General features: G+C 39.1%; 1 protein-coding gene across 3 annotated transcripts in view; it reads left to right on the forward strand.

Annotated features, from left to right (window-relative positions):
• Nucleotides 1-1,959: 1,959 nt before the first annotated feature.
• Nucleotides 1,960-26,687, forward strand: part of JADE3 (jade family PHD finger 3) — a 32,696-nt gene continuing 7,968 nt past the window's right edge. The window contains exons 1-7 of one of the 3 annotated variants that reach the window (XM_014059502.2): nt 1,960-2,285; nt 15,857-15,916; nt 17,825-17,907; nt 18,839-18,996; nt 19,961-20,151; nt 20,827-21,038; nt 25,293-25,460. In XM_014059502.2, coding sequence (XP_013914977.2) covers nt 15,868-15,916; nt 17,825-17,907; nt 18,839-18,996; nt 19,961-20,151; nt 20,827-21,038; nt 25,293-25,460 — 861 coding nt within the window. In that variant the 5' untranslated portion in view covers nt 1,960-2,285; nt 15,857-15,867. Of the gene's footprint in view, nt 2,286-2,777; nt 2,891-13,022; nt 13,197-15,856; nt 15,917-17,824; nt 17,908-18,838; nt 18,997-19,960; nt 20,152-20,826; nt 21,039-25,292; nt 25,461-26,687 lie in introns of those variants that run through there. The other 2 variants (XM_014059503.2, XM_087726669.1) reach the window with 2 other exon arrangements.

A 26,687-nucleotide genomic window follows, 5' to 3' on the forward strand; every position in this document is an offset into this window, starting at 1 on the left:
CCAAGTCCTGGTAAAGTACGGTATTCTTAGTGTTTCTGGAAATGATTTGCCAATCTTGCTTTATGTATCTAGCCAAAGAAGCACATATTGGATCAAGTTTTTCTGCCTCAATAAGTCTTCCATCACTACCAGTTTCATTTCATTTTCAAAGTTCTATGGTGTTATTCCAGTTTAATTGCCCACACATCAAATGATTAATTTTACCTAGTTTCCAAATTAGGTTGATAAATTTGATGTATTTTTATAATTCAGCTACTGTATGAGTTCTTTATGCATGAAGTGACTTCATACATAATAGTCTCCTTTTCTACAAATAATTGAACGTGAATCAGCAGCTTTTCCATGTCGCAACAGTTGTTCAAAACAGGGATTATGAAATTGGCACCATGCTGCAAGCTGTTCTAGCATCTCAGATTATGTGACGAAATTGCATTGTATTGGAATATAATAGCACTTCCCTAAATGTGCTAAGATTTGTGTTAACATCAATGGTGGGTTTCAATTTTTTTTAGAACCTCTTCTGTAGGTGTGACTGCTTTGTGGGAGTGGCTTGCCGGCCACGTGACCGGGTGGGAGCAGCTTGTCATCTATGTGACCAAGTGGAGTGGCTTGGCAGTCATGTGATTGGGTGGGCATGGCCAACTTGCAAAATGTGATGAAACTCATTTAATGCTCTTGCTTAGCAATCAAAATGTTGGCTCAGAAACTCTGGCATTTGAAGCACGCAAGTCTTAAAGCTGTCAAGTTACAAGACCTTTGCACCCCTAACCCTTTAGAAAAAACCCCCAGGGGTGTTCAAACTTGACAGCTTTAAGACTTGTGGACTTCAACTCCCAGAATTCCTCCTCTCACTCTTCATCTTGATGTGCGGACGGGCGAGGGGAGGAAGCTGGAACCGGTTCTAAACGGCGCTGTAGATTTGTGGAACCTCTTCTGTAGAAGAGGTTAGAACTGGCAGGAACCCACCTCTGGTTAACATAAAAGTGCAAGTATTGACTATCAGGCTGTTCAATATATTATCAGTATTAGGATAATACATAGCAGATACAGTATTAAATGGTTTGTTTATTCAATCATACAGTTGACATATGTAAATTGTTGCTCTATCACAACTCATCCTGTTTCTTCCTAAAATTTCTCTTACTTGAAATGTGTCTTGTCTTCAGAGACTGCAGGAAGATTTATGGATTTTCTAATTTTTTCTACTTGTTTGTCAATTACATAAATATATCCTCAAGTGAAGATCAACTTCTGGTGACTCTATCCAAAGTTTTCTTAGCAATGTTACACAGGTGGTTCGCTATGTCTTTTTTGGATTTTTTTTCAACTTCTCATGCTAGATAACATTAAAACTGTCATGCCATCAAGACATCCAAATAATACCGTTAACTACTGTAGGACTAACTATGCTTACCTTCAAATACTAAGATTGGCTGGGTATATGGTGCATATTTTCTTTCCAGAATTGCCTGAATATCTTTGGGTGAATTCCACTGCTATTTATTAGCAAAACAAATGCAATTATTTAGCTGCTTCCATGTATACCAACACATTAAGTAGCTTGTTTTGCACTATATTAATTTTAACGTGTACATAAGCATGGTAACATTTCTTTGGTGGAAGTAATGTTATTCTCAACCTACGCGATGGGTAGAACGTGATAAAAAACCCGCTACGGAGACAAGAGTGTACTGACGACAGTGGGCATATATCGATTTCCCCAACAATTTAAGGTTTAGAAAAAGAAATGGGGAGTTTAAGAACAAAGATTATCCAAGCTTTGGAAGGCAAAAGCAGATAACGGACCTCTGGAAGTTTGCCCTGCTGGGGATGCTAAGAAACCCGGGGAGCGGCGGAGCGTTTCGCCATGCAGGTGCCAGGCAGCCCGATCGGACTCGACCGCGAGAGAAGAGCCGATCCGCCGCCGCTGCCGGCAGGGTGGGAGAGAAGGGAAGGGGAAGAGGCGGAGCCTGAGAGGCGGCGGTAGTGGTGGCGGCAGCAGTAGTGTCAATAATACAATAGGGCTCTTGTACCGCCGCCTGGCCTGCCAAGAGGGAGACTGCAAGGACAAGGGCCCGCTTCCCCCAGAGCGCCAGAGGGAAGAGGGGTCAAGCAGGCGGCATGTTGCTGGGCCCTAGTCAGGACGGGCAGGCCCCGGGGCAGCGCCGCGCCGACTGAAGGAGGACACCGATGAGCGACTCCAGATAGCAGCAGCCCCAGCAAGACCCGAGTTCCAGGCCTGGCGGAGCGTAAACCGTGGTCGCCGCCCGCCCCAGAGCCACAAGGTGAGATGCGGAAGCCTCTCCCCCCCCCCCCCCCGAGCCCCGGGCGGGCGGCGAGGTTGTTTGGCGCCACGAGCAGGGCAGGGGCTGGCGCGAGTGCGCTGGAACCACCTCCAGGCGGACGGAGAGACGGAACAAGCGGGGCATCTCCCGGCCGAGGCCGGCTCAGCCGCCGTGATGGAGGGACCGAACTTGGGGTGGCGCTTTACCCACATTGCCGATCCCGCCGCCGCACCGAGTCGCGCCGCGCGCGCGTGTGCGCGCCCCCCACCCACGTACGGGCGGCGCTTGGCGCCAAGGCCTGGCCGCTGGAGTCACATTGGCGGGGCGGGAAGGGGGCCGAGCCTCCATGAGGTGAGCGGCGAAGGGGAGGAGCCGCCGTGCTAAGCTCCGCCTCGGGGACCGCTGCCCGTGTTTGGGATGGGGACACGTGGTCGGGCGGGTGGCCGTTGGCTTGTGAGGGCGGGGGAAATAACTTTTCTCCTCTCGCTTCGTCGCCCACCTCCTCGGCTTGGGGGGGGGGGACGGGGGCGGACACGGCGGCTTTACAGCAGCGACTCAGGCCTTGCATTTATGTGGCCTTCTGAATCGCTATGCCCGGAAGCGAGGTAGAATACCCTCCCTTTAGTTACTTATTTCTTTGTTTTTATTATTATTGCAGTGTTTTATTTTCTGCCATTGGGTCTACCGTATAACCGCTGCGTTTGGGCGAGTTCACACATCTGCCGTGGTTTACTTAAGTTGATAACCGTTCATCATCTAGGTTGCTGAATGTGTGCAAGAAATGAGTTAAATCGATTCGCTAGGTCAGAGGTCTTCAAACTTGGCAAGTTTTAAGACTTGAGGACTCCCAGAATTCTCCAGCCAGCACAGCTCCACTGAAGTCCACAAGTCTTAAAGTTGCCAAGTTTGGGGATCCCTGTCTCAGGTTGTGGCTCTGCTGGGCAATCTCTTCCGTAGCCCGTATGCAATAACTATTTTACTGTTACAGACAAAAATTGCTCTATATTGATTACTTATTCCTTCACCAAAGTTCTTTAATGGAAATAATGTTTCAGTTTTGTTGATAACAAATCTGCTTAATATTCAGAGTAATGTTAATCTTCATATTTCGCAGAGCATCAAATTGATTTCTGTATCTCCTTTTTGAGACAAAATAATAATAAAATCTGGATTCCCATAAGTATATCAAACAAAAAGAACCATCAGATGTTTCACCAGATTTGGATACTCTTGAATTAAGCTGCTTGAAAAATAATTCAATGGAAGTTTATTAAATTTTTATTCTAATTGAGATTAAACTAAACAAAGAGTAGTTTCTAGTCTACATTTAGAAGAGAAAACCTTTTGGTGTGTCCCTTCATTTTCTGGACATTCCTTTTCCTTTTTAAAATTGATGAAGATCTTATTAAATATAGAAGAAGTAGAATATAAGTGATTTGATTAATTAAGAAATTAGAAATATTTGTGGAAGGAAGGAATTTTTATAATAAATATATTGTTAGAGCACATAAAAAGGAATTAAAAGGGCAGGATTGGAGATGGTTATACTTTTCAGATAGATGATAGATAGATAGATTGATTGATTGATTGATAGATAGATAGATAGATAGATAGATAGATAGATAGATAGATAGATAGATAGATAGATATGGAATAATGGTTATCGCATTTCTTTGGAAACTTTCAGAGAACAAAATGTCACTAAAGATAAAGCAATGTAGTTAGCTGATTTTTATTTAGTTTTCACAAAGCATCTCTATGGCAGAAAACAGATAAGACAATAATAAGAATAGTGAATGCATTTGAGGTATTTCTAAAACAGGAAGGTTTTCTTTTTATTTTCCTTTAAAAATTCTACTTTAAAGTTCATATTGTAAATAAATAATCTTAATTACATTTTCATAAAGCAAAAAATTTAGATGATTATTTTAAACACTCTATTTGAACTCTTTATATTTATCCCATAAATATAACCTACACTGCAAATTAAATGTTATATCGGAATATGAAGAAATAATGTCTGTCCATGGTGCTCATAAATTGCAATTTGTTGTCAATGGGATTTGTATAATGGATGCGATGCACTTTTTAAGTAAAAGGTGTCTGTTTTCAAAATCTATATCCGAAATTTTCCCCTTTTGTCGTAGGTCTAATATCCCTCTATATTTTAAAATTATTTTCTCAAGCCTTCGTTGCGGGGATTCTTTATTTGGCTGCATAATGTGCTCAGATATGTTTCTGAACTGAATACAATTTTCTCATAAATTCTTGAAACAAGTATGTCTGTAATTATAGAATACTTTATATAATTATTGATAGAAAGGCAATTAATGGAAACTGTCCCTGACCTTGCAGACTGCAGAAGAAACAGACAAGGATCAGGAATAATCATTTTGCTTCTGTTAACTATTCCCCACAGCTTTCCCACCAGCTACACACAGGGTACCTATTCATTGAAAGGATGTCTGCTCAAAGGCAGCATAGGAGTAAAAAAAGAACAGTGTTAACTTGCTTTGGTCCGGAAGGATATGAACACAGAAGTCCTTCTTTCTAGCATGTAACTGAATAGAAGGGGTAATGAAAAGAGAGTTCTTCCAAAAACAAATGTAAATATTGTTAAGTATTTAACAACAGAGTATAGAAACAATGTGTGGCTATCTAAACAAAATGTAAAGGTGAACTACTAATTTGATTTCTTTTAACTGCAACTGTGTTCTGAATGCAAATGATGTTGGAGATATTTTACAAATTTAAATTTATTTGGTAAATTCTTGTGTTGGTCACTTCAGGTATAAAATGTAGTAAGGTGTCAGAGCAAATGCAGGGTAATCTAGATTTGCACCAAACAACAGTAATAATAAAATCTGTTATCTCATCCAAATCACAGCTTATTAAGATAGAGTATTATCTCACATTTAATAATTTAATGAAACAGCTATTTAATAACTTTAATAAAAAAGGCTAAAATATAATACTGTATTTCAATTTTATTCTTTTTGTGGGTGTTTTGAAATTATTTATAAAAAGCAACTTGAATTGCTTTCTTCTTTAGCAAATTGGAAACTTCAATGGGATAGTTAAATTATGCAGTAGTTTAAGCTTTTTTCTGGAATATATTGCTGTACTGTTTTGTGATTCTCATACTGCCTTGTATTTTACCAAACAATGTATTTTAAAAGTAATGAATTTCTTTCATTTAAATGTTTTTGGCTATTAACCTGTTTCTGTTTCTTTTATTTACTTTCTAAATGTGAGAAATAAAATGGGCCCAATTCAATTGTGTAGAAATATCTGCAATTTATTTCTGCAAAAAGCAACATAGAATTTCTGTCAAATCTTAAAATAAACCAATGTTGTAACTATAATTTATTCATCACATTTCTATTTGGATAAACTGAAATTAGAATTTGTAAAAATATGCCACTTTATTTCTTTAACAAGCTAGATTTTGGAATTATATATTTATTTTATTTTATTTTTTTATATATAAATTTTTATTTTAAACACATCAACAAAAACAGATACATGACTTAAAACAGCATAGGAATAAGAAGTTCCATCGTATATCATACAGCAGTATATCATACAGCGGTTTCTTTGCAGTTAGTGTTTTCCGTTCTATACATTTCTATTTTGCATTTATGGTCTCCTTATTCATTATCCATTTTTATGTACAATTCTATATTTATTTATACTTAGTTATTTATAACCAAATATTGTTTACCTATATTGTGCTTTATATTCTTACTGTCATTTATTCTCTTACATACAATTATAGGTATACATTCACATAGTTATTCTTTTTCTTTGCCATTCTTATACTATTGTTATTCCATTTAAAAGGTTATAAGGTACAGTTTGGATTGCTTTGTTTACCACCCCTAGCGCCTGTTGTAACCACCACCTTATTTTCTCTTTCTTTTCTTCCTCCCTTCCTTCTCTACTTCCTTCCTTCCTCCTCTTCTTCCCCTTCTTTCTTCCCTTACCTCTCCCCTACTCGTACCCTCTCTCTTCCCCTTCCTACCCTCTCTCCTTCTCTTTCTCTCCTGGAATTATATATTTTAAATGTTTCATTGTCTTGTTTTTATTTATTTTTTAATGTGTATGCCTATAATTCTTTTTTTGGACATTTTGAGTGTTCTACACATACAGGTAGTCCAAAACATACAACTTCAATTGAGTCCAAAGTTTATGTTGTTAAGTGAAAAATTTGTTAAAGTGAGTTTTGCCCATTTTATGATTTTTGTTGCCACATTTGTTAAGTGAATCACTGAAGTTGTTAAGTTAGTAATATGGTTATTAAGTGAATCTGGCTTTCCCATTGTCTTTGCTTGTCACAAGGTTGTAAAAGGTGATCATATGACCCTTGGACACTGCAATAATTATAAATATGCATCAGTTGTCCAGCATCCAAATGTAAATCACGTGACCATGGGGATACTGCAATGATCATGAGTGTGAAAAATGGTCATGTCACTTTAAACAAACTGTTGTAAGTTAAGGACTGCCTGTAGAAGATAACTTGAAAAATGAAAGAGTTAATTTTTGTTTCATAAATCTATATGTCTTATAACTAAGGAAGCTGCTGGCCAAAATTATCTGGTGGCATAGGATTGGATATTTTCAATAGTATGCTGATGACACTCAGTTATTTATATCAAATTCTGTCCAAGTGATGCCATCAAGATTCTGTCTCAGTGTCTGTAGACTGTAGAAATAACTTAATCCTAGGAAGACTGAATGACTATTGATAGTTGGGCACTGGTGCTGGAAATCTTTCAGGTTAGTACTGGATGGGATTTTTCACAACATAACCGGTGTGCAATTTGGAAATCTTCTTAAATTCTCAAAGAGATAATAGTAGGATGGCTAGAATGGTTTCTCCAGTGCATTGCTTGGAGAGTCCAAGCGTGGGTTAACACAGCCTATCTGCCCTTGGACTGGGTAATGTTTTTCTTGACCATGCCTCCCTTTGCCTCTCTATGTTCAGTTTAAAAATTCAGTCCGCCCGTAAGGACTGTTCTGGGAGTTCTCCAGTTCAAGGACAGATAGACTGGGGTTCCCAACATAATTTGACCACTCATACCGTCTCAAACAGTTTCTGCAGAGATTTATTCCGAAAATTGAGATTACTGAGAGGTTTCCGGGCTGGTTCCTGTCTCCCACTGGTCGCAAGTGGTGCAGGTCGCATGAGTCGCTTGACCAGCCTTTGTTGGCGAGCGAGGGGGGAGGGATCAGGTGTCGCCCCTCTCCTACAATCCCCAACCGCCACAATCCTTGAGCCTTGCGAGCGCTAGCTCGCTGGCCGTGGTGGTGCTCAGTTTTGCCCGGCAACTGCGGCGGCTATTTTTGCCCCTTCACGCGCTTTTCCCTGAGTGACAGCGAATTTGGCGGGCGGAGGCTGCGCACACACTGGCCGCCATTTTGTGCACCCCAATGGTTGTCGCTGCTGTGTGCGGACGCTTCGGAGCTCAGGGAGAGCAAAGAGCGAAGAAAGAGCCAGGGAGAGAGTGAACACTTACCTCTCAGCCGCAGATTGCCGCCGGGGGTGCGGGGCCTAGTCCGGAGCGCCGGCTAGCCCTTCCCTCCTTCAGTTGAGTCTCGGGGATCCAAGGGCGGTCGGAGGAAGGAATCCGTCCAACAGGCGGCCCTCTCTCCCCTGGAGTATATGCGGGTGCGCTTGAGCTGGCTGGCCAGCATTGATGCCCTTCCACTGTGAGCTCGTTCTACACCAGGGCCTTCAATTCCGTGGCCTACAGCAGCATGGCTGATGACTGTAAGGAGGCGCAGGAGGAGCAGCCACGGCCTTCCAGCAAACGCAGTAGGATGGATCCCTTACCAAAAGGGGGAAAAGGGAACAGGGGCACCATCAGGAAGTCCTCCCCGGGTCCCTCAGCATCACCAGATAAGGCCAAAGAGAGTTCCCGGTCCCATAAGCCTGTGGAGGCCAAGGCCCCACACCACCACAGGGCCCGTTCTCCCTCAGACCAAGGGGCTGATTCTCCCAAGGGGCCCTCTATCAGGAGCGAGGGTGCTGACTCTATCAGGGTCAGTAGGTCTCCTGTAGAGGATTATGAGTCCAGGGAACCCTCCCCGGATGCTTCCTGGGGCTATCCGGAATCACCCAGTTCCTCTATTAGGGAAGAAATGGAACCCTTCCAGGGCATGCTACCTGCGGAAGAGGCTACCCGTTCAGGCAAGGCCAGGCGCCCTGTGCATGCCAACAAGCATCGCCTGAGAGAGGCTAAGGGCCCAGCATTGTCAGCTGAAATGAGGGAAGTGATTTCTCTAGCCATCTCCCAGGGTATTGCGGAGGGCATTAAACAGAGAGATTCCCACAAATCGGGTTCTTCCAAGGCCAGGCATCTTACTGCGGCCTCCACCTCCAAAGATCCGACCTCTCCTCCTACATCGTTAACTTCTGAGGCCTCTGATTCGGAGGAGGAGGTGGCTGAGGGCTTTGAGCTATTGGAGGACGAAGACCTGCCTCCTGACAAGCCGGTCTTCACTGGTCTCTTTAAGCCATCCTTGTTTAAGTCCATAATTCACAAGGCCAAGGCGGCGATCGAGCTAGGCTCAACCCCCAAACCCGATTCTGCACCGGCTTCTTCTTCCAAAGACCATAAGCAGGGGCTGTTCAAGGAAACAGTTCTTACCCAGGAGCTTATTCCTGTGCCTGATTTCTTTATGGATGTAGTCCAGCGTCATTGGGTCCAGCCCGGCACCCTGACCAATCCCAGCGGGGGGGATAAGTCCCTTTATTCTGTAGAGGGGAGGATGGAAGATATCCTAAAGTTACCGGAGGTGGATGCTCCAGTGGTTTCCCTAACATTCAATTCAAACTTACCTGCTGACCTTCTAGATGGCCGAAGACAAGAGGTCTGAGAAGGCATGCCATAAAACACACATGGCGGCCTCCTGGGGTCCACGTCTGCCTCTTTCTTCACCAGGGCATCCTTGTTCTGGCTGAGACAACTCAGATCCAAACCTCCCTCCCGGGGCTCTAAGTGGCGCCATGATCTTACCAAGATCATTACGACCATTGAATATTCGGCTGATGCTTTGCTGAATGCAGCGAAGTTTGCCTCCAGGGCCCTAGCTTCCAATATTACATTTTGCCGCCTCTTGTGGCTCCGGCACTGGAAGGCTGAGAAGAAGGCCAAATGGAAGTTGGCTTCCGCCCCCTTCAAGGGAGGGCAGTTGTTCGGGGAGGCCTTGGATAAATTTGTCATAGAAACTAAGGACAAGCGAAAAATTCTCCCGGCCACCTTGAAGAGAAACGAGCGCAAGAGCTCTGGTTCATTTCGTAAGCAAACCTTTAGAAACCAGGATGCCGCTCAGGCGTCCTCATCTTCCTCCTACTAGAGGTCTTTCCATCAGGGGGGTGACAAGAAGCAGGATAGGGCCTCCTTCGGGTCCCGTAACAGACAGCAGCAGTCTTCCTTTCGGAAGCCATTTCGCAGGGGCAACAACAGCAACTCCCACCAGTTCCACAGGGGGAAGTGACCATCACAGGGTTCCTCCCATAGGGGGTCGGCTCCAGTTATATGCCGACAGGTGGGAGGAGATCACCTCGGACACATGGGTCCTCAATACCATCAGGAGGGGCCTAGTCCTAGAATTTCTGACCTTTCCCCAGAAGAAGTTCATCCGCTGCCCTACCTCCAGGAACCTGGTAGAGAGGGAGCTCATGCAGGCGGAGATACTCCATCTTCTCCAGATAGAGGCCATAGAACCAGTTCCAAGGGACCAGGAAAGGCAGGGCTTCTATTCCATCCTGTTCCTGGTCCCGAAGAATTCAGGGGGGTGGAGGGCCATCTTGGATCTAAAAAGCCTGAATCAGCATCTGGCTTACAAAAGGTTCAAGATGCAATCCCTCCACTCCATCCTGGATTGCGTAAGGACAGGGGATCTATTGACCTCCATAGATCTAAAGGAAGCATACCTACATGTCCCCATCCATGCTGCCCACAGGAGGTTCCTGATGTTCTGTTCCCAGGGGAGGCACTACCAGTAAAAGGCTCTCCCCTTCGGTCTCTCGTCAGCGCCCAGAACATTTACCAAGATCCTGGCGGTGGTGGTGGCTCACCTCCGCCATCCCATCCGTCTAGAATGCTATCTAGACGACATAATCATACATTCTGTCACACCAGAGCAGGCTCGACGGGATGTCCTACTGACCGTTTGGACATTGCAACAACATGGCTTTTCAGTCAACTTGGAGAAGAGCCAGCTCCGACCGTCCAAGCGCATTCAGCACCTGGGCGCCATCATCGATTCGACCTCCTGCCAGGTATTCCTGTCTCCAGATCGACTGAACAACCTGAGGAGCGGGGTGAACCAATGGCGTCAGTCCAGGTTGGTACCGATCATTAAACTGTCCCAGCTTTTAGGGATCATGATTTCTTGCCTGAAGGTGGCTTCCTGGGCCCGTCTCCATGCCAGGGAACTGCAATGTTTTCTTCTTCCAATGCAGAGAGCGAAAACCAGCAACTCCCACAGGCGTGTGCGTCTCCCGCAGAGGGTGACCCAATCTCTGGCCTGGTGGAGGTCCAAGGCGATTGTGAAAGGCTGTCCGTTCAAAGAGCCAGAAAGGGTCGTAGTGACCACAGACGCCAGCCTTCTGGGGTGGGGCGCCCACTGCCAGGATCAACTTGCCCAGGGTCAGTGGTCTCTAGAGGGAGGCTGTCCACAGCATAAACTGGCTGGAACTGAGGGCAGCCCGATTCACTCTGCGATGCTTCGCTCACCTGATAAAGGGAAGATATGTACTGTTATTGACAGACAATGTGGCAACAAAAGCCCACAAAAACAGGCAGGGCGGTATCCATTCCAGGGGACTCATGGTCGAGACAGAGGCTCTGGGCAGGTGGGCGGAGCGACATCTGGCTTCTCTCAGAGCAGATCACATCTCCGGAACCAGCAACCAGGAGGCAGACTGGCTGAGCCGGCAACGCATCGATCACTTGGAGTGGCGCCTACACCCGGATCTGTTCCAGCAGATTGTGAGGAGATTCGGCAAATTGCAAGTAGACCTATTTCCCACACATTCCGACACAAAACTGCCACAATTCCTCACCCACTACCATTCACCGTTGGCGGAGGGGACGAACGCACTGAGGTGCGGGTGGCCCCGAGAACTCTTATACACATTCCCTCCTCTTCCACTCATCCCTCAGGTGGTGGCCAAACTCCTGACGGAACGGGCAGAGGTTCTCCTGATGGCATCATTCTGGCCCAGGAGGTCCTGGTACGCAGACCTTGTCAGTCTCTCCGTTCAGAGACCATGGCGAATTCCTCAGGATCAAATCTCCCTCAGCCAGGGGGCCATCAGTCACCTGGACCCCCAGTGGCTGCAATTAGCCATTTGGCACTTGAGGGGGACCTCCTGAGGAAACAGAACATCTCTGACAAGGTCATACAAACAATAAAAGTGTCCAGGAGACCCTCCACTACCAGAATATACGATGCGACCTGGGCCGCCTTTTCATCTTGGTGCAAAGATAGAGACATTGTTGACTTTTCTGCTTCAGTCCCTCAGACTCTGGACTTCCTACAGGAGGGTCTGGACAAGGGTCTGGCACCCAGTACACTCAGGCATCTGGTTGCAGCATTATCGACCATCCTGGCCAGGGGTTCTTCTCAATCTCTGAGCCAGCACCCTCAAATTAAAAGCTTTCTGAAGGGCACAACGAACATCAGCCCACCGTTGGCTATGCGCTTGTATCAAGCTGGCGTATGAACATTAGGGTAAGACGGCTCCGTGCAGGCTCACCGCACACTCTACTAGGAGCACGGCTGCCTCAGCAGCCTGGGTGACCCAGGCATCTATTCTGGACATCTGCAGGTGGCCACATGGGCTTCCCCCACCACCTTTATAAAGAACTACAAAATAGACACCTTTGCCTCAGCCTCAGCCTCCTTTGGAAGAAGAATTTTGCAAAGAGTTGCTGATACTCCGGAAACTCCGGTCATTACCCGCCTTGGGACACAATAGCTTGGGCATGTCCCACACTTGGACGCTCCAAGCAGCGCACTGGAGAAAGACTGTTGGCTTACCTGAATGGTCGTTCTCTGGGCACTGCGAGGAGAGTCCAAACCCGCCCAGGAGGTTTTTCTTCCAAAAATGTGACTGTGTTATTGACTGTGAACCTTTACCATACGATTGTCCTTTTGTTTTTAAGCTGAACATAGGGAGGCAAATGGAGGCGTGGTCAAGAAAAACATTACTCAGTCAAAGGACAGATAGGCTGTGTTAACCCACGCTTGGACTCTCCTTACAGTGCCCAGAGAACGACCGTTCAGGTAAGCCAACGGTCTTTTTACACAAATTTATCTTGTGTGTCAGTTGTGCTCATACCTAGATCAGGAAGCACTATTCATAGTTACTCATCGCTTGGTTGCTTCTCTATATTAGGAAGCACTATTCATAGTTAATAATCGCTTGGTTGCTTCTCATCTGGATTGCTGCAGTGTGCTTTACATGGGGCTGTTCTTGAAGATCAGAAGCTATAACTGATCCAGTGCACATTAGTGTGAGTAGTTGCAGGAACATCCATATAACCCTATTATGGCACAAGCCATAATAGTTACCAGTGAGCTTGGGGTGCATTTTAAAGTGCTGGTGATCACCCATAAAACCATATATGGCACAGGGCCAAGAAGAGGCTATCTCAAGTTATCTGCCTATCCAACAAGATTGGACATGCTCCAAGACTCATCTATCAAACTGCCATTTTATGTCACTCAATTAGCATGCCTTCTCAATTATTTTACTACAGTCTCTGCCCTATGGAGCATAATGGCCCACCCCCAAATAAGGATGGCACCAGTAGTGCTAGCCTTCAGAAAGGTTTGGACCTGGTTCTTTTTGGCACTGGATCAAGATGTTGCATCAACTGTTAATATGTGGTATGTGACTTAGTCCTGTTGCTATATGGGACTTCATTTGATTTTTATGTTATGGTTCTTTAATCCTTCTTAATGATTAGGGAAGCGGGCAGCATAATTTGAACATAGAAAAACTTGAGTTCTTGAATTGCATATTGCAGTATTTTTTCTCTTTTTGTAATTTTAAAGTTTAATTGCAGATGTAAACTCTGGTTTACCAGAAATTTTAAAAAATAGAGAATGAGTTGCAATGGAAAAGGGAAGGAATTAGTGTTCCAAACTTGTTCAAATAGCACCAGATCACATATTAGCATTGGATACAAATCTGCTATTGACTGAAATAATTCAATTGCATGATTAGAAATTTTTGACTTACCGTATTTTTCAGAGTATAAGATGCACCTTTTTCCCTCAAAAAAGAGGGTGAAAATCTGGGCGCGTCTTATACACTGAATACAACATTTTTTGGTCTCCCAAAACCCCGCCCCTTCACCAAAATGGCTGTGCATAGCCTTTAGGAGGCTACCAGAGTGCTCCTGGGGGCTGGGGAGGGCAGAAATGAGCAAAAAACAGACTTTTTTTGCTCCCCCCAGCCCCCAGGAGCACACTATAAGCCTCCTTTTGACAAAAAATGAGCCCATTTTTGCAAAAAATGAGCCCATTTTTGCAAAAAATGAGCCCATTTTTGCAAAAAATGGGTCATTTTTAGGAGGTCTGCAGAGTGCAAAAACTTTTTTTTTTCTAATTTGCCTCTTCAAAATCTTGGTGTGTCTTATACTCTGGTATGTTTTATGCTCTGAAAAATACAGTATCTTGTTTTAAAGCAACTTAAAAGGACATTCTAAAATAAAATTATTGATAGTAACTTTTAAATTGTCTTTCTATAAGAACTCTTTTCTGTAGAAAAGTATAATGGAAAATGATAAAAAAGGAAACTGTGGAACTTTCTTTATGGCAATCATTGGAAATGTTCACTTCATGTTTTTATTGTGTTCTTTTAGAAGTGAAAGCAGTTGCTGAATTTTGTTGCAAAAATGGCTCATTTTTTCTCCAATCACAGAACTACTGCTATTTTTACATTTAGTTTTCCTCTGATTCTGAAATACCTCAAACATGGTTATTGGGACACTAATATATAAGCTAATTCCAGTATAATATTTTGGTTCCATAAATGTAGGACGTAATCTAGGAGGTATTTATTTAAATGTTGCATCCATTATATTGTATGTGTTTTATGTATTGGTTGACACTCCTGATTTAGAATGATATTTAAATTGGTTTGTATGTAAATGTAATGTGATTGATATTTATTTATTTATTTATTTATTTATTTATTTATTTATTTATTTATTTGATTTTTATCCACACTTTATAAACAATTCAAGGTACCCAACATACATAATACTCCTTCCTTCTCCTATTTTCCCCATAAAAGCAATTATATAATTGCTGATAAAACTAGAATAGTTTTTTTCCTGGTGGAGGAGGTTGTAGTAGTATTAGGCTTTATTTTTTTTGCTTCAGTGTTAGTAGATAAAACATTGGAAAATCTGAGAAATTTTAAAGAAAACTATAAAACTATTAGTTGCTATAAAATTAATGGGCACATAGCAAAAAAAAAAATACCAATGTAGAAGAATTACCATAGCTTCTGCTAAATTTAATTGGGTAGTAAAAAAATAGCAATAGCAATAGTATTTAGACTTATATAACACTTCACAGTGCTTTTACAGTCCTCTCTAAGTGGTTTACAGAGTCAGCATTTTGCCCCCAACAATTTGGGTCCTCATTTTATCCACCTCAGAAAGATGGAAGGCTGAGTCAACCTTGCTAATTTCTTGGAAATATGAAGCACGCTCTTGAAGTGTGCTTGCATGGTTGGACTTTCAAAAGGCTTTTGGAAAGCACTCTGATTAAAAAAAATAGTATCATGAAATAAGAGGAGAGATCCTCTTATAGGCAGCTAGTTAAATAAGAGAAAGCAATAAATAACTATTGAACAATTATTAAAATGTGGATTGTGGTGAATATTTTCAAAGATTGAATCAAGAGGTGTGTAATTTATTCCTAGTTAATTATACAGTCTGATTTCATGTTTTTCTACCTAATTAATAATTGTTATTAACAAGGATCTGGAGGAATTTAGTTTATCTTAATGTGTATTTTGATTAATGCAGTTGGTTTAAATGGATGTTTTAATACATTTTGCCTGGACAGTGTCTGTAAACAGTGTTGTCTCTTGTGGCCTAGAATGTAAGCTTCTCTGTTGCACCTGGACTCTAGACAGCATTCTTCCTTCTCCCCCTCCCCCACCCTGAGATCTGCATTACCACTATCTTGGTTTCATTCAAATAGAATCTTAAAACATGCGTTATCCTGAAACATTGGGTAAGATTGGGGGCTGAGTCCCTTATGGGTATGCAGTATGGTTGAGAAAATATTTTTGTTATTTTTAAATGTTTACTATTTTCTGCCTTATTGTTCTTAATTTGATTTTAATACTGTACACCACAGTTATTTTGTAATTAAGTAGCTGTATACATGTGATAAATAAATAAGATATCCTTGTATTTCATTGCACAGCACCAACTAATTCTGGGCGCAGAATTAAGGCAACTATCTGGCTGCTTATTTCCCTTGCAGGAAGAATTTTGCTAACTGTTTGTTTTCACTCTTTATAGGATGCGTCAGGATGAAACGCCACAGGCATCTAAGCAGCAGTGACAGTTCAGACAATGAAAGTAAATAAAGTGATCTAATCTTCCTTTGATCTGTAACTCTTCCTGTGGTTTCTTTTTTTGGTTTGAGGGCAAACTGTTATACTTTTTCTTCAGCTATAAAGGGAGTTGCATTTTTTGTTCAATTTCATTTCCTCTTGTATGCTATGGTATTTAGTAATATCAGAGATCAAAACAAAATTAGAAACATTACAAAGTGAAGTTAAATGTAACTATTAAATACAGAGGCTTCTTGAGAGCCTTTGTAGAATGTAAAAAGCTGCATAATTCTAACGTATTTTCTAGTATTTTCAAGCTTCTCTTTTCCACAGGAGATTTGCTGCTTTACTCACTCCTATATGTGGAAATGTTTGGTTATAGCTTGTAGATCCCCCCCCACCTTGCAAATTTAAAATGACTATAAATAAAAGTTAGATTCTAGTTGACACTATATATCAATTCCAGTTCTTTTATATATGTAATCAATTGATCAGTTTCTCTTTTTAAGCAGAGAGTGTAGCTCTTCCTCTGCTCCTCTTTTTGTCACTTTGCTATTATGGCTGCAGTGGCACAGCTGTTGGAAAAAATGCTGGAAATTCCCAAACATCAGCTGCTAAAATTCATACAGTATGCTGGACTTGCAGTTTTAGAAATCCTCTGGCATTCTTGCATTCCTTCTTTTTAAATAATATTTTTAATTGAAGTTTAAAAATATAAAGATAAAAAACTAATGCAGGTTAAGAAAAATATTAATTGCCTTCATGTATATAGGGATCAAAATAGAATCAAAGTGGGTAACTACTTTTGAAGTAGACAGATTATTTCCTTTCACTAGCCATTTACCTCTTGAATCTATAACAAAATAAGGATTTAGGGCATCTTCTTCCTAATTGTTTATCTGCTTCCTAACAATGGAAATGGTTATGATTGCAGTAGACAACATTGTTAGAACATGGTGGGTATTTCCTATAATTTTAGGAAATTTAAGTATATGTTAGTCTAATTTATATTTGACAGTAACACAGGTTTTTTTGTAGTCTAATTTATTTGAAAATTTGAACTCACTTCGGACAATGAACTGTAGTGTAGTTCTGGCAAAGTACCTCTGTTTGAAATTGAGGTTTGATGCACCAATCAAGACTTCGTTTATTATAATTAGCTTTCTGAAGCTGGTCGATGACTCATTTCTAATTTGTGGGATGCTCAAGCCTCTTGGCAGTCAATTGAGACATAAGCCAAAAAATGTAAAAAGGCTGGCTCTTCTTCTTGAGGATGTTTTTTTCCTTGCTCTGCTCCTCTCTGAGTACAAGGAAGAGGCAGGCCCTTAATTTCCAAATCTGAAGGCATATATACATACCTTGCCAAAGCTGAACAGAATGTTCGGTTTACAGAATGAAAAGTATAAATGCTAAAAATAATTAATATGGAACCCTTGCCCCTTACACATAGTTGTAACAAAAAAAATTAATATGGGACCCTTGCCCCTCACATATATTTGCAAAAAATAAACAACATCATCCCTCACGAACATACTTTTAGCAAAAAAAAAAAAAAAATCACAAATCTCATGTAAGAATAAACCTTTAAAATGCAGACAAATGCAGATTCCGTTAAAATATCCAGAAACACAAATGTCACCTTTCCCCCATTTCATAAAAAGAAATTATGCACATATTGCTCTCATCTAAAATATATATTTCTGCAAAAATTACATTTGAGAAAATTTCCCATATAATCCAGGGCAACAAATGTATGTTGGCTTTTTCAGCAAACAAATTAATATTTTGATATGTTTAGTTTATTTAGAAATTCTTGCTTTTATACTTCTACAAAAACTAGATGAAAAATCAGAAATTGAGCAAATTTCTTTTTCTAGTCAAATTTCAATTTTCTTCCTTTTCATTCTCTTCCTTTTTCTTGATGTTCCTATAGGTCCTTCTACTTCTTTCTCCTTTTGTTCTAAATACAGAAGCAAATCAAAAACACCAACAAATGAACAAAAGAGGCCTGCTGAGGTAAGGTTTTATTTGATTTGTAGCATTTTACTAGTATACCTAAATGTTTGCTTCTTCATATCCCAATATTCTTGTTTATTATTGAATATATATTAATATGAATGAACAATCAATTTATTAGACTTATAATTTATAAAGTTTATTTCAGGATATTGACAGCTATGGCAAACTAAATTAAAGACATTGATTTATAGCTGCAAAAAAACATCATAAAATCGGGTCAGTCATGGGATCGATCCATTTTGCAATGGTTATGACTTATAACCTTAATGGACAGACTCCATTACAGTTGTAACTTGAAGACTATCTGCTAGTTGTAAAGTTTTGGGATCAATCCAAAATTCTGGTCATATGTAAATGGCAAAGCAGCAGGATAAATGCCATTGCCTTATCAAGATCAAATTTGCTAGTCTAGTAAGAATATTTTATGATGATGGCAAATCCTGTCCCATAGAAAAGCCACAAGGCTTTGGCAAGACAGCAGGACTTATCTGTAAGAGCTCGCATGTTATGGTACACTGTTCCTTTTGAGGCCTGTGCAACACCATTCCTTGTATAGCTTTTTTCCACTGTGCTTTGAATCTTGTTAGATCGATTGTTTTGGACACACATCTCCATGCATTGTGGTGGGATGGTTATTTATTTCTTGTTTAGTTTTGGTTTTTTATTCTTTTTCTGGTTGTATGCCCTTAGATTGGGTCAACTTATGAAAATGTAAATAAATATTTGTTGTATTTCTTGTACTAAAATTGTAATGCAGAGATAGTTAAAAAACACACATTAATTTTGATGCCATGCTTGCCACAAGCATAATCCTGTGGTCTTGAAGGCTTTTTTGTGTAGTACATTAGTAGATTTTTATCATTAAATTTAAAAAATAAAGTTTTAATGGATTATTTCTTTATTTCTTTATCTCTCACTATGCCTTCAGGTGTTTCGAAAAGACCTCATCAGTGCCATGAAACTGCCAGACTCTCATCATATTAACACAGATGAATATTACTTGTTTGCAGATTCATGGAAACAAGAATGGGAAAAGGGTGTGCAAGTCCCTGCAAGCCCAGAAATGATTCCCCAACCTTCTCTCAGGTATTTCTGTTAAACATGTGTGCCTTACTAAAGCACATAATTTTTGTGCTTCCATCCCAAAGTAATATTAACATTGTACTATCCTATGATGGTTATCAGCTGCAATAAATTCCATTTTGTAGAAATAAAACATGTATTGCTTCAATTTTTAATATGAAGAAAATAATAAAAAATAAATGAAGGCAGTTTTGAAATTTTAATTCAGAGGGAGTGCTGAGAAGTGCTGTCTGATAAACAGAACTGACTGCAGCAATTTATACAGTTTACTTAAGCAGGTCTTTTTTTCAATGGTTTTTAGGTCATAGAATTTCTGGTTCTTCCAAAAAAAAAAAATCTTTGGATTGTTGGCTCCCTTTCTTCCAAACACCTTGTTACTGCATGTGGCCTATGGATGTCTAAAAAATCATCTTTGTAACCAGTTTGCTCTGCAGTCATATCCAAAATATCTCTGAATGCTAGTCTTAATTTCATTTCATCTGGGCATGCCAGGGTAGTTCTATTTTGGCAGATGACATTTTAACAGACTAACAATTCTAGATGTTAGGACATACCAACACCAGATCATTATCCTTTATTTTATGTATTTTATTATTTCAGAGCTGAACTAATGTTTTTGTATATATTCAATGGACATAATTCAAGCCAGATTTTTAGGAAGTACTTTTTTCATGGTTATTCAGCTTTGATTTTGCTTACGTTACGTTTTTGTTTAAGCATACTATTGACATTCAACTAGCACCATTACTGCTGTTGGTTGAATGAACCAACAAATTGTTAGTGATCAAATAAATTAAACATAAGGTAATCCTTTGGTAAATAACAATATTATGAAAAATTTAAAAGTGTGAACATGCTGTCTTTTGACCTAAGGGTCCTAAAAATGTAATACCTTTCATTGTTACTTGATTTTCAAAAATTCTTCCACCAGAGGATTTGTAGCTCACTGTAATGTTTTGCTGCTTAGAATTGTAGCAGAAAAAGTAAAGCAAGTACTTTATACACGACCCAGAAAGTACATCCGTTGTTCAAGCCAAGAGTCTGCTGAACCTGGCTACATCAACATTTTAGAATTGGCAGAATCAATGTGTCGATATGACTTGGATGACATGGACATCATCTGGCTTCAGGAAGTAAATGAGGAACTTGCTGAAATGGGTGAGAAAGCAAAATAATAATTTGTTCAACATTTGATAATGTAACAAATGTTCTGAAATAAAATATACATACACTGATATTTGGTTCTATCATTCTTTCCCAGTATTATAGGTTTGTAAAGTTTTAAAGAATACTGGATAACTTCTGATCTGTTGAGTCATCCTTTCAGAGATATTTCCTTACCAGATTACTCAATGCCTTCAATAATAATAGAACTTCTGTTGTACTGCCTCATTGGAAAAGTTGGGATACGTTTGGAGATATATCTGTCTTGAAAATAGTCCACGTTGAATTGTTTAGCACATCCAAACAACACAAGAAATGTTTTATGACATTTTGTATCGTGTCATAAACTGTTGTATGATAATTTTTAGAACATAACATATTTTATAAAATTTGCCAGATTTCAGTTCCACAGGCTTTATGGGTCCCAGATTTTTGACACATTCTGTAAGTTAGCCCATATGAAGTACCTTGGTTGAAAACATTTTATCCATTTCACCCAGTTAATAGTTGCAGAAATGATAGTTTAGTAGTATATAGGTCTAGAATTTCTTTCATACATAAAGTTGTTAACATGAACTGTAAAATTAGGGTATCTTCTACTAATAATATATCATCTAGCTTGCAATACTCAGTGTACCATTTTTAATGGTAATTTTTACCATTTGGCAGGATATGGGCAACTTGATGAAAATACCATGGAGAAAATGGTAGAAGTCCTGGAACGTCACTGTCATGAGAATATGAACCATGCCATTGAAACAGAAGAAGGGCTTGGTATAGAATATGATGAAGATGTAATCTGTGATGTATGCCGATCTCCTGATAGTGAAGATGGAAATGATATGGTGTTTTGTGATAAATGTAACATCTGTGTGCATCAGGTTTGTTAGGTTTAATTCTTTGCCTATATAAATGCAACATTCAGCCTTTTTTTTAGAATAAGGATTTTAAAGTGGTTTTTGGAAATATGCTAAGGAAACATGAGATATTGTTATGTAGTCAGATGACCATTACGTATAATACAGTGGTACAGTATAAGCTCTGTTGAATCAGTAGCTTTGGGCAGTTAGTGGTAACACTAGCAGAATGTTGTATCAGTAATATGTAGAAAATCTTACTAACAAAAATGTACTCTGATGAAATATGCCATCAGGAAATATCTCTGATAGGGGACAAAAAAATTACTAGCAATAAAAAGAGAAAAATCTAGGAATCCAAAATTTATCATAGAAAATATAAACATTATTATGAAGCATAGAAAATATGAACAACAGCATGAAGAAAATGAAGGAAAATTTACTTGATGAAAATTGTCACAAAAGAAGGGATGTTATGACAAACAAAATTTTAGAACTAGGGGAAGAGTCACATTTTTTAAAAGCAAAAACAAAAAACAAGTGAAAATATTCAAAAATGTACCAGGAGAAGTCAGGAGAAAAATTTGAAGTACAAAGAAAAATTGATGTAGTGAAACAAAATATTGGAAGCTAAATATATGCATTAAAAATAAATGAAATTACGTATACACAAACTATGTGAATATATTACATACCTGGAAATACACCTTGAACAACTGTTTGTATTGTACCGTATTGGGTTGTCTTTGTTTGTTTGGCTGTTTTATATAGGTTACATTTGGGATATTTTACAATAAAGTGGATAAAAGACATAATACAAACATAGAAATACATAGCAGCTGCCATTAACATAACTAGAACCAGCTCCCTCACACACCTGGGATTCCACACTCAAGACGCAAAACCAACTTTTCAGTCTTACAAAAGGCAAGCAGGGTCAGGGCTAATTTGATCTTTGAGAGAAGATGTTCCAAAAGGCAGGAACTATAGCAGAAAAGGCTTATCTGGGCCCCACTAGCTGACATTTCTCAGCTGTTGGTACCCAGAGCCTGTCCCTTGCCAGATTGGATAAGTAACCCAATCCCAAGGCATCTTTAAACTTTAAACATAACTACCAGCACCTTGACCAATATCTGTGACCACACTGGAAGCCAGTGCACTTGCAGAGCACTGGTGACATATATGTTGAATAACTGGCACCATTAACTACCCTTGCCACTGCATTCTGCTCCAAATGCTCTTCAAGGGCAGCCCCATATAAAGGATGTTGCAGTTGTCCAGCCCAGTCCCCCACTGTTACTTTACATCATGAGATTATAATTATATGAACATGGATATAGGATGTTTGACACACACACACACACACAAATGCAAACAACTTAAAGAATAAAAAGTGTCTATACTATATATTTAAAAATATTAAATATTTATTAATTAAATGTATATGCCACCTAACTCACTATAGAACGGCTCAATAAGTAATAAAATTATGATAGATACTTTACAAAATTCAACATATTATACAATACAGGAATTATTCCAGATGGGTATATAATATCTAAGTTTACTTATTCTGTCTAAAACAAACATACAAATGTAACAAATCTCTATGATAGCCTTGGTAAGTCATATTTTTAAATGGTCTTCCGAAGATAAACGAGAGGATTTTTCAGAAATGTGAAATTGTTCTGAGCATAACATAAATTGGATTCAGGAATGTATTAGATAGCAGGAATGTTCTTTTTAGCATATGAAAACCAGTAAAATTGTAGAGATATGAATGTGGGTTTTTATGTGTGTTGAGAATTGTATGAAAATGCATTTAATTTAATAGAACAAAATATATTGAAAAATACAGGATTGGATGGTAGAGACACATGCATCATTATGAATTTATATTAGAAACAAAGAGCAGTTTTTAAAATTGAAGAAAAAAGAAAATTGTTTCAGATATTATGTGTGGTAAGAATATGCATTGCCATTGTTGATCTTTAAATACCGTACATTAAATACAGTACAAGTTATTTTCAAAGAAGATTCAGAAGCATGACAAGAAGATACAGTAATAATTTATTCAGATACTGTTTTGTTAGTAAATATTGAGCAATGTTTGCAAATGTTAATCAAAATTTGTGGACTAAATATAAATCAGAAGACAATTAAAGTAATTATTATAAATAAAATCTCTGAACTAAGTATTACTGTACAAGAAAGCATATGTTGAGTGTACAATGTGTAAAATATAAAAATGACCAAAATCCTAGCAAAAAAAAAATCTACATCCATGGTTTAGCAAAAGTATAGTTTTTGGACAAAAACATCAAATAACAAACTGTATTTATTATTGCTGACTGTTTCAGCAGGAGATGGCACTAAAGGAAATAAAAGTGTCAAAGCATTCAAATCCAGTTTTCAGTTACCTTACTAAAACTGCTGGTTTCAATCATTGGAAGTAATAATTTCATCCTACTCTGTGCACGTTATATCACTTTAGGTGCAGTCTACAGTTCAGGTCATCATACAGGGCGTGGGTGTCAAAATCGCCTCATCACGTTGCCATCACGTGACGTATCACAACATTTTTTCCCTTCGTGGAGCTGGGGTGGGCATGGCCTGCGTGTGAAGCATCCGGCCTGCAGGCCGCCAGTTTGACACCCCTGATATGTAGGGGGAGGTAAAGAAGTATTAAAATTGAGTCAAATGGCTTTTCCTCATATCATTTGAAATTTACTCCTTTACTCTTAAGGCCAATTATTTTTTCTTCTGTCCTTGAAAGGATAGAAAATATGCTAATACAGAAACATCTTACTTTAATATTCCCCACAATGTAACCTTTGCTGCACCTCTGACTGGATGGTCCACTGAGTTCAAGATTCCTTCTCTGGCATATAGTGTCCTCACACTCCGCATCCTCTGTCCACCAATCACATTCCAGAATGTGTGGCAGAATAATGTACAAACGTTCAGCTGTCATTTGTCCTATTTTAATATTAGTCACTCACTAAATTAGCAATGCAACTTGTAAACAGCATTACATAACTTCCAGGCCCAAGGAGAAGGGTCAAGTGGGAAGAGTCACAGAAGGAATTATCTGGAAATCAGCAGTAGAGTACTTCCATGTCTTGCTTTAGCTCTTGCCAGAAAATGAGATCTGAATAGTTGTTATTTTTTCTGGTGAATGAGGGGAGATGAGTAGAGTTCTCAACTGGATCAGATCTAAAAAGACAAGATTTTGTTCTTTTTTTAAGGGTTGGGGGGAAGTCTGAATGCATCTTCTAAGTATGTGCTTTGGGAAAGAACCCAGGATTTCTGAATAGATATGCCTGGATTTGCAATGTCTATATTGATGGGCATTCAAATCTTGAATGCAGCCAATGTAATGATCAATCTTATGCTTGTCATAGAGGAAAGAAGAATATTTCCGAATGAGTCTTAGCTGAACATATGAGATATCTGTGTTTAACTAGAGGCTGGGCAGCCATCTCTTGGAGAAGGTTTAAATTAATTCTTACATTGAATAAGGAATTAAATTTCCTGGTCTGATTCTATTAATATTTTTAAGAATTCATAAAGTTATTAAGGAAAATTATCTTCTAAAAATTATTTTCTGAAAATTATCTTCTTCTACCTCATGAACAATGAGAAAAGAACAGGATAGAAAGCAACAAGTTTTTAAACCATAGAATGATCCTTGTTAATAACACTCATGAAAAGGGATGTTCAGCTTTATTAAATTTATGCTTGGCCAAGAGTTCCCCCTACTGGATAAAAATAGTACATTCCTGATGCAACTATCTATAAACAGTCCTTTTGAGATCCTTTATTCCTAAAACCAATTAGAGTACTTTCCCAGATTATTTTAAAAATGGTGTAAACATGTAAAAAAGATCCGTAGGTGTCATAAAAAGCTCCTTTCCTAAATCAATAATACTTACAAAAATAATTGTTCTTTATATTCATAGTCTATTCCTTGTTTGTATATATTTAAATTGAAAAAAGGGCTGGTACTGAAGTTGCTACCCAAGTTTCCTTTTCTTTTGAGAAGCCACACCTGTGCCCTTGATGGATATTCTGTTTTTATCACTAAGAATAAAATAAAATGTAATTTATTAAGGAAAAGGTGATTTTTCTGAGCATTGTGTTTCTACTTTGAAAATAAGTTTGTGTAAAAATTTGCTGTGGTTAAATTGGTAAATAATGGTTAAAAGAGTAAGTAAAAAGGTAAATAATATATACTTCTTTCTTATATAAAACAGTGTTTTCTTTTTTAATCTCCAGGCTTGCTATGGCATCCTAAAGGTTCCTGAGGGGAGTTGGCTTTGCCGTACTTGTGTTTTAGGTATACATCCTCAGTGTCTCTTGTGTCCAAAGAGGGGTGGAGCTATGAAAGCCACAAGAACGGGTACTAAGTGGGCACATGTGAGTTGTGCTCTCTGGATTCCAGAGGTATGATTATATTAATTACATGTTGTCTTTTTATCTACACTGTTTATATGCAAGGGGAAGATTCTGTGATACAAGAACCCTAGTTTTTGTTTTGTTTTATTTTTCATTTTTAATATTCTATAGGGCAGGAAGAAATAATTTCAGCAATTTATCAAAAGTTATTAGTGTAACTTATATAAAACTGATATAATCTTTCCAGATACAGTTAAAATTCAGCTAAGAAGTCAATATTATTGGCAATGAATATTATTGGCAATTTTTTATAAGAGCAATTCGCCGTACTTTAGTGCAATAATTACTCACTGAAAGTTTATCTAGAAAATTCCAGTTTTGAGCCATTCTTTGATGCATTTTCATCAAAGCCTGCAATCTCCTGAATGCTCTATTTGTACCTATATTAATATTTAAACCTTCTCCTAGAACAAAATTCTCCCAGGTTAACTTTATTTAAGATTTTTTAAACCCCAATTGTTCAGCTTCCCTTTAATAAAAGTAAATCTTCCCTCTCTTTTTGAATATTTTCTGCTTTATTATGATGGCCACCTCTATAGTTCTTTCTGGAAGAAATTTCCTTCCAATATATTTATCATAATTCTTCTGATATATATTTCCTATAAGACAACTTCAATTAAATTTAAGGATTTTTAGTATTTATTAATTATATTTTTTTATTGTAGTTTATCCCCTATCATTTAATGAAACCATCCATTATACTTCTAGTATTCTTGTTTTCTTTATCATTCCCACAAAACAGATTACCAACAATGAAACCACAACTATCCTACTCTGACTAGCTATCCTTTTCGTCCTCTATTCTTTCACAGCTGCCCCCAATCTCCTCTTCCACTTACTCCCCCACCCTCACTATTCAGAAGAGAATAGAGTTCACAGTTGATGAATTAGATCCTTTAACTCAGGGATGTCAAACTTGCGTCGTCACAGCAGCATCACGTGATGTATGGGGACTTTTTTCCCCTTCGCTAAACTGGGAGTGGGCATGACACATCCGGCCCACGAACCATGAGTTTGACAGCCCTGTTTAACTAGTTAAGGTGAGTGCTATGTTGAGCTCTCAACTCTCACCCCTTTCTTCCCAACTCATCTTTATTTTAATTTCCAAATAATACTTTGCTATCCTCTCTATTTTATCTTAAATATTTGCCAAGTATTATAAACAATATCAAATATTTTTGTTGCTATCAGGAACCAATTTATGAGTGATATAAA

This window comes from Thamnophis sirtalis, unplaced genomic scaffold, assembly GCF_051295495.1.
Source record: "Thamnophis sirtalis isolate CommonGarterSnake01/CBP01778 unplaced genomic scaffold, rThaSir2_p1.2 scaffold_12, whole genome shotgun sequence".
Lineage (NCBI taxonomy): Eukaryota > Metazoa > Chordata > Lepidosauria > Squamata > Natricidae > Thamnophis > Thamnophis sirtalis.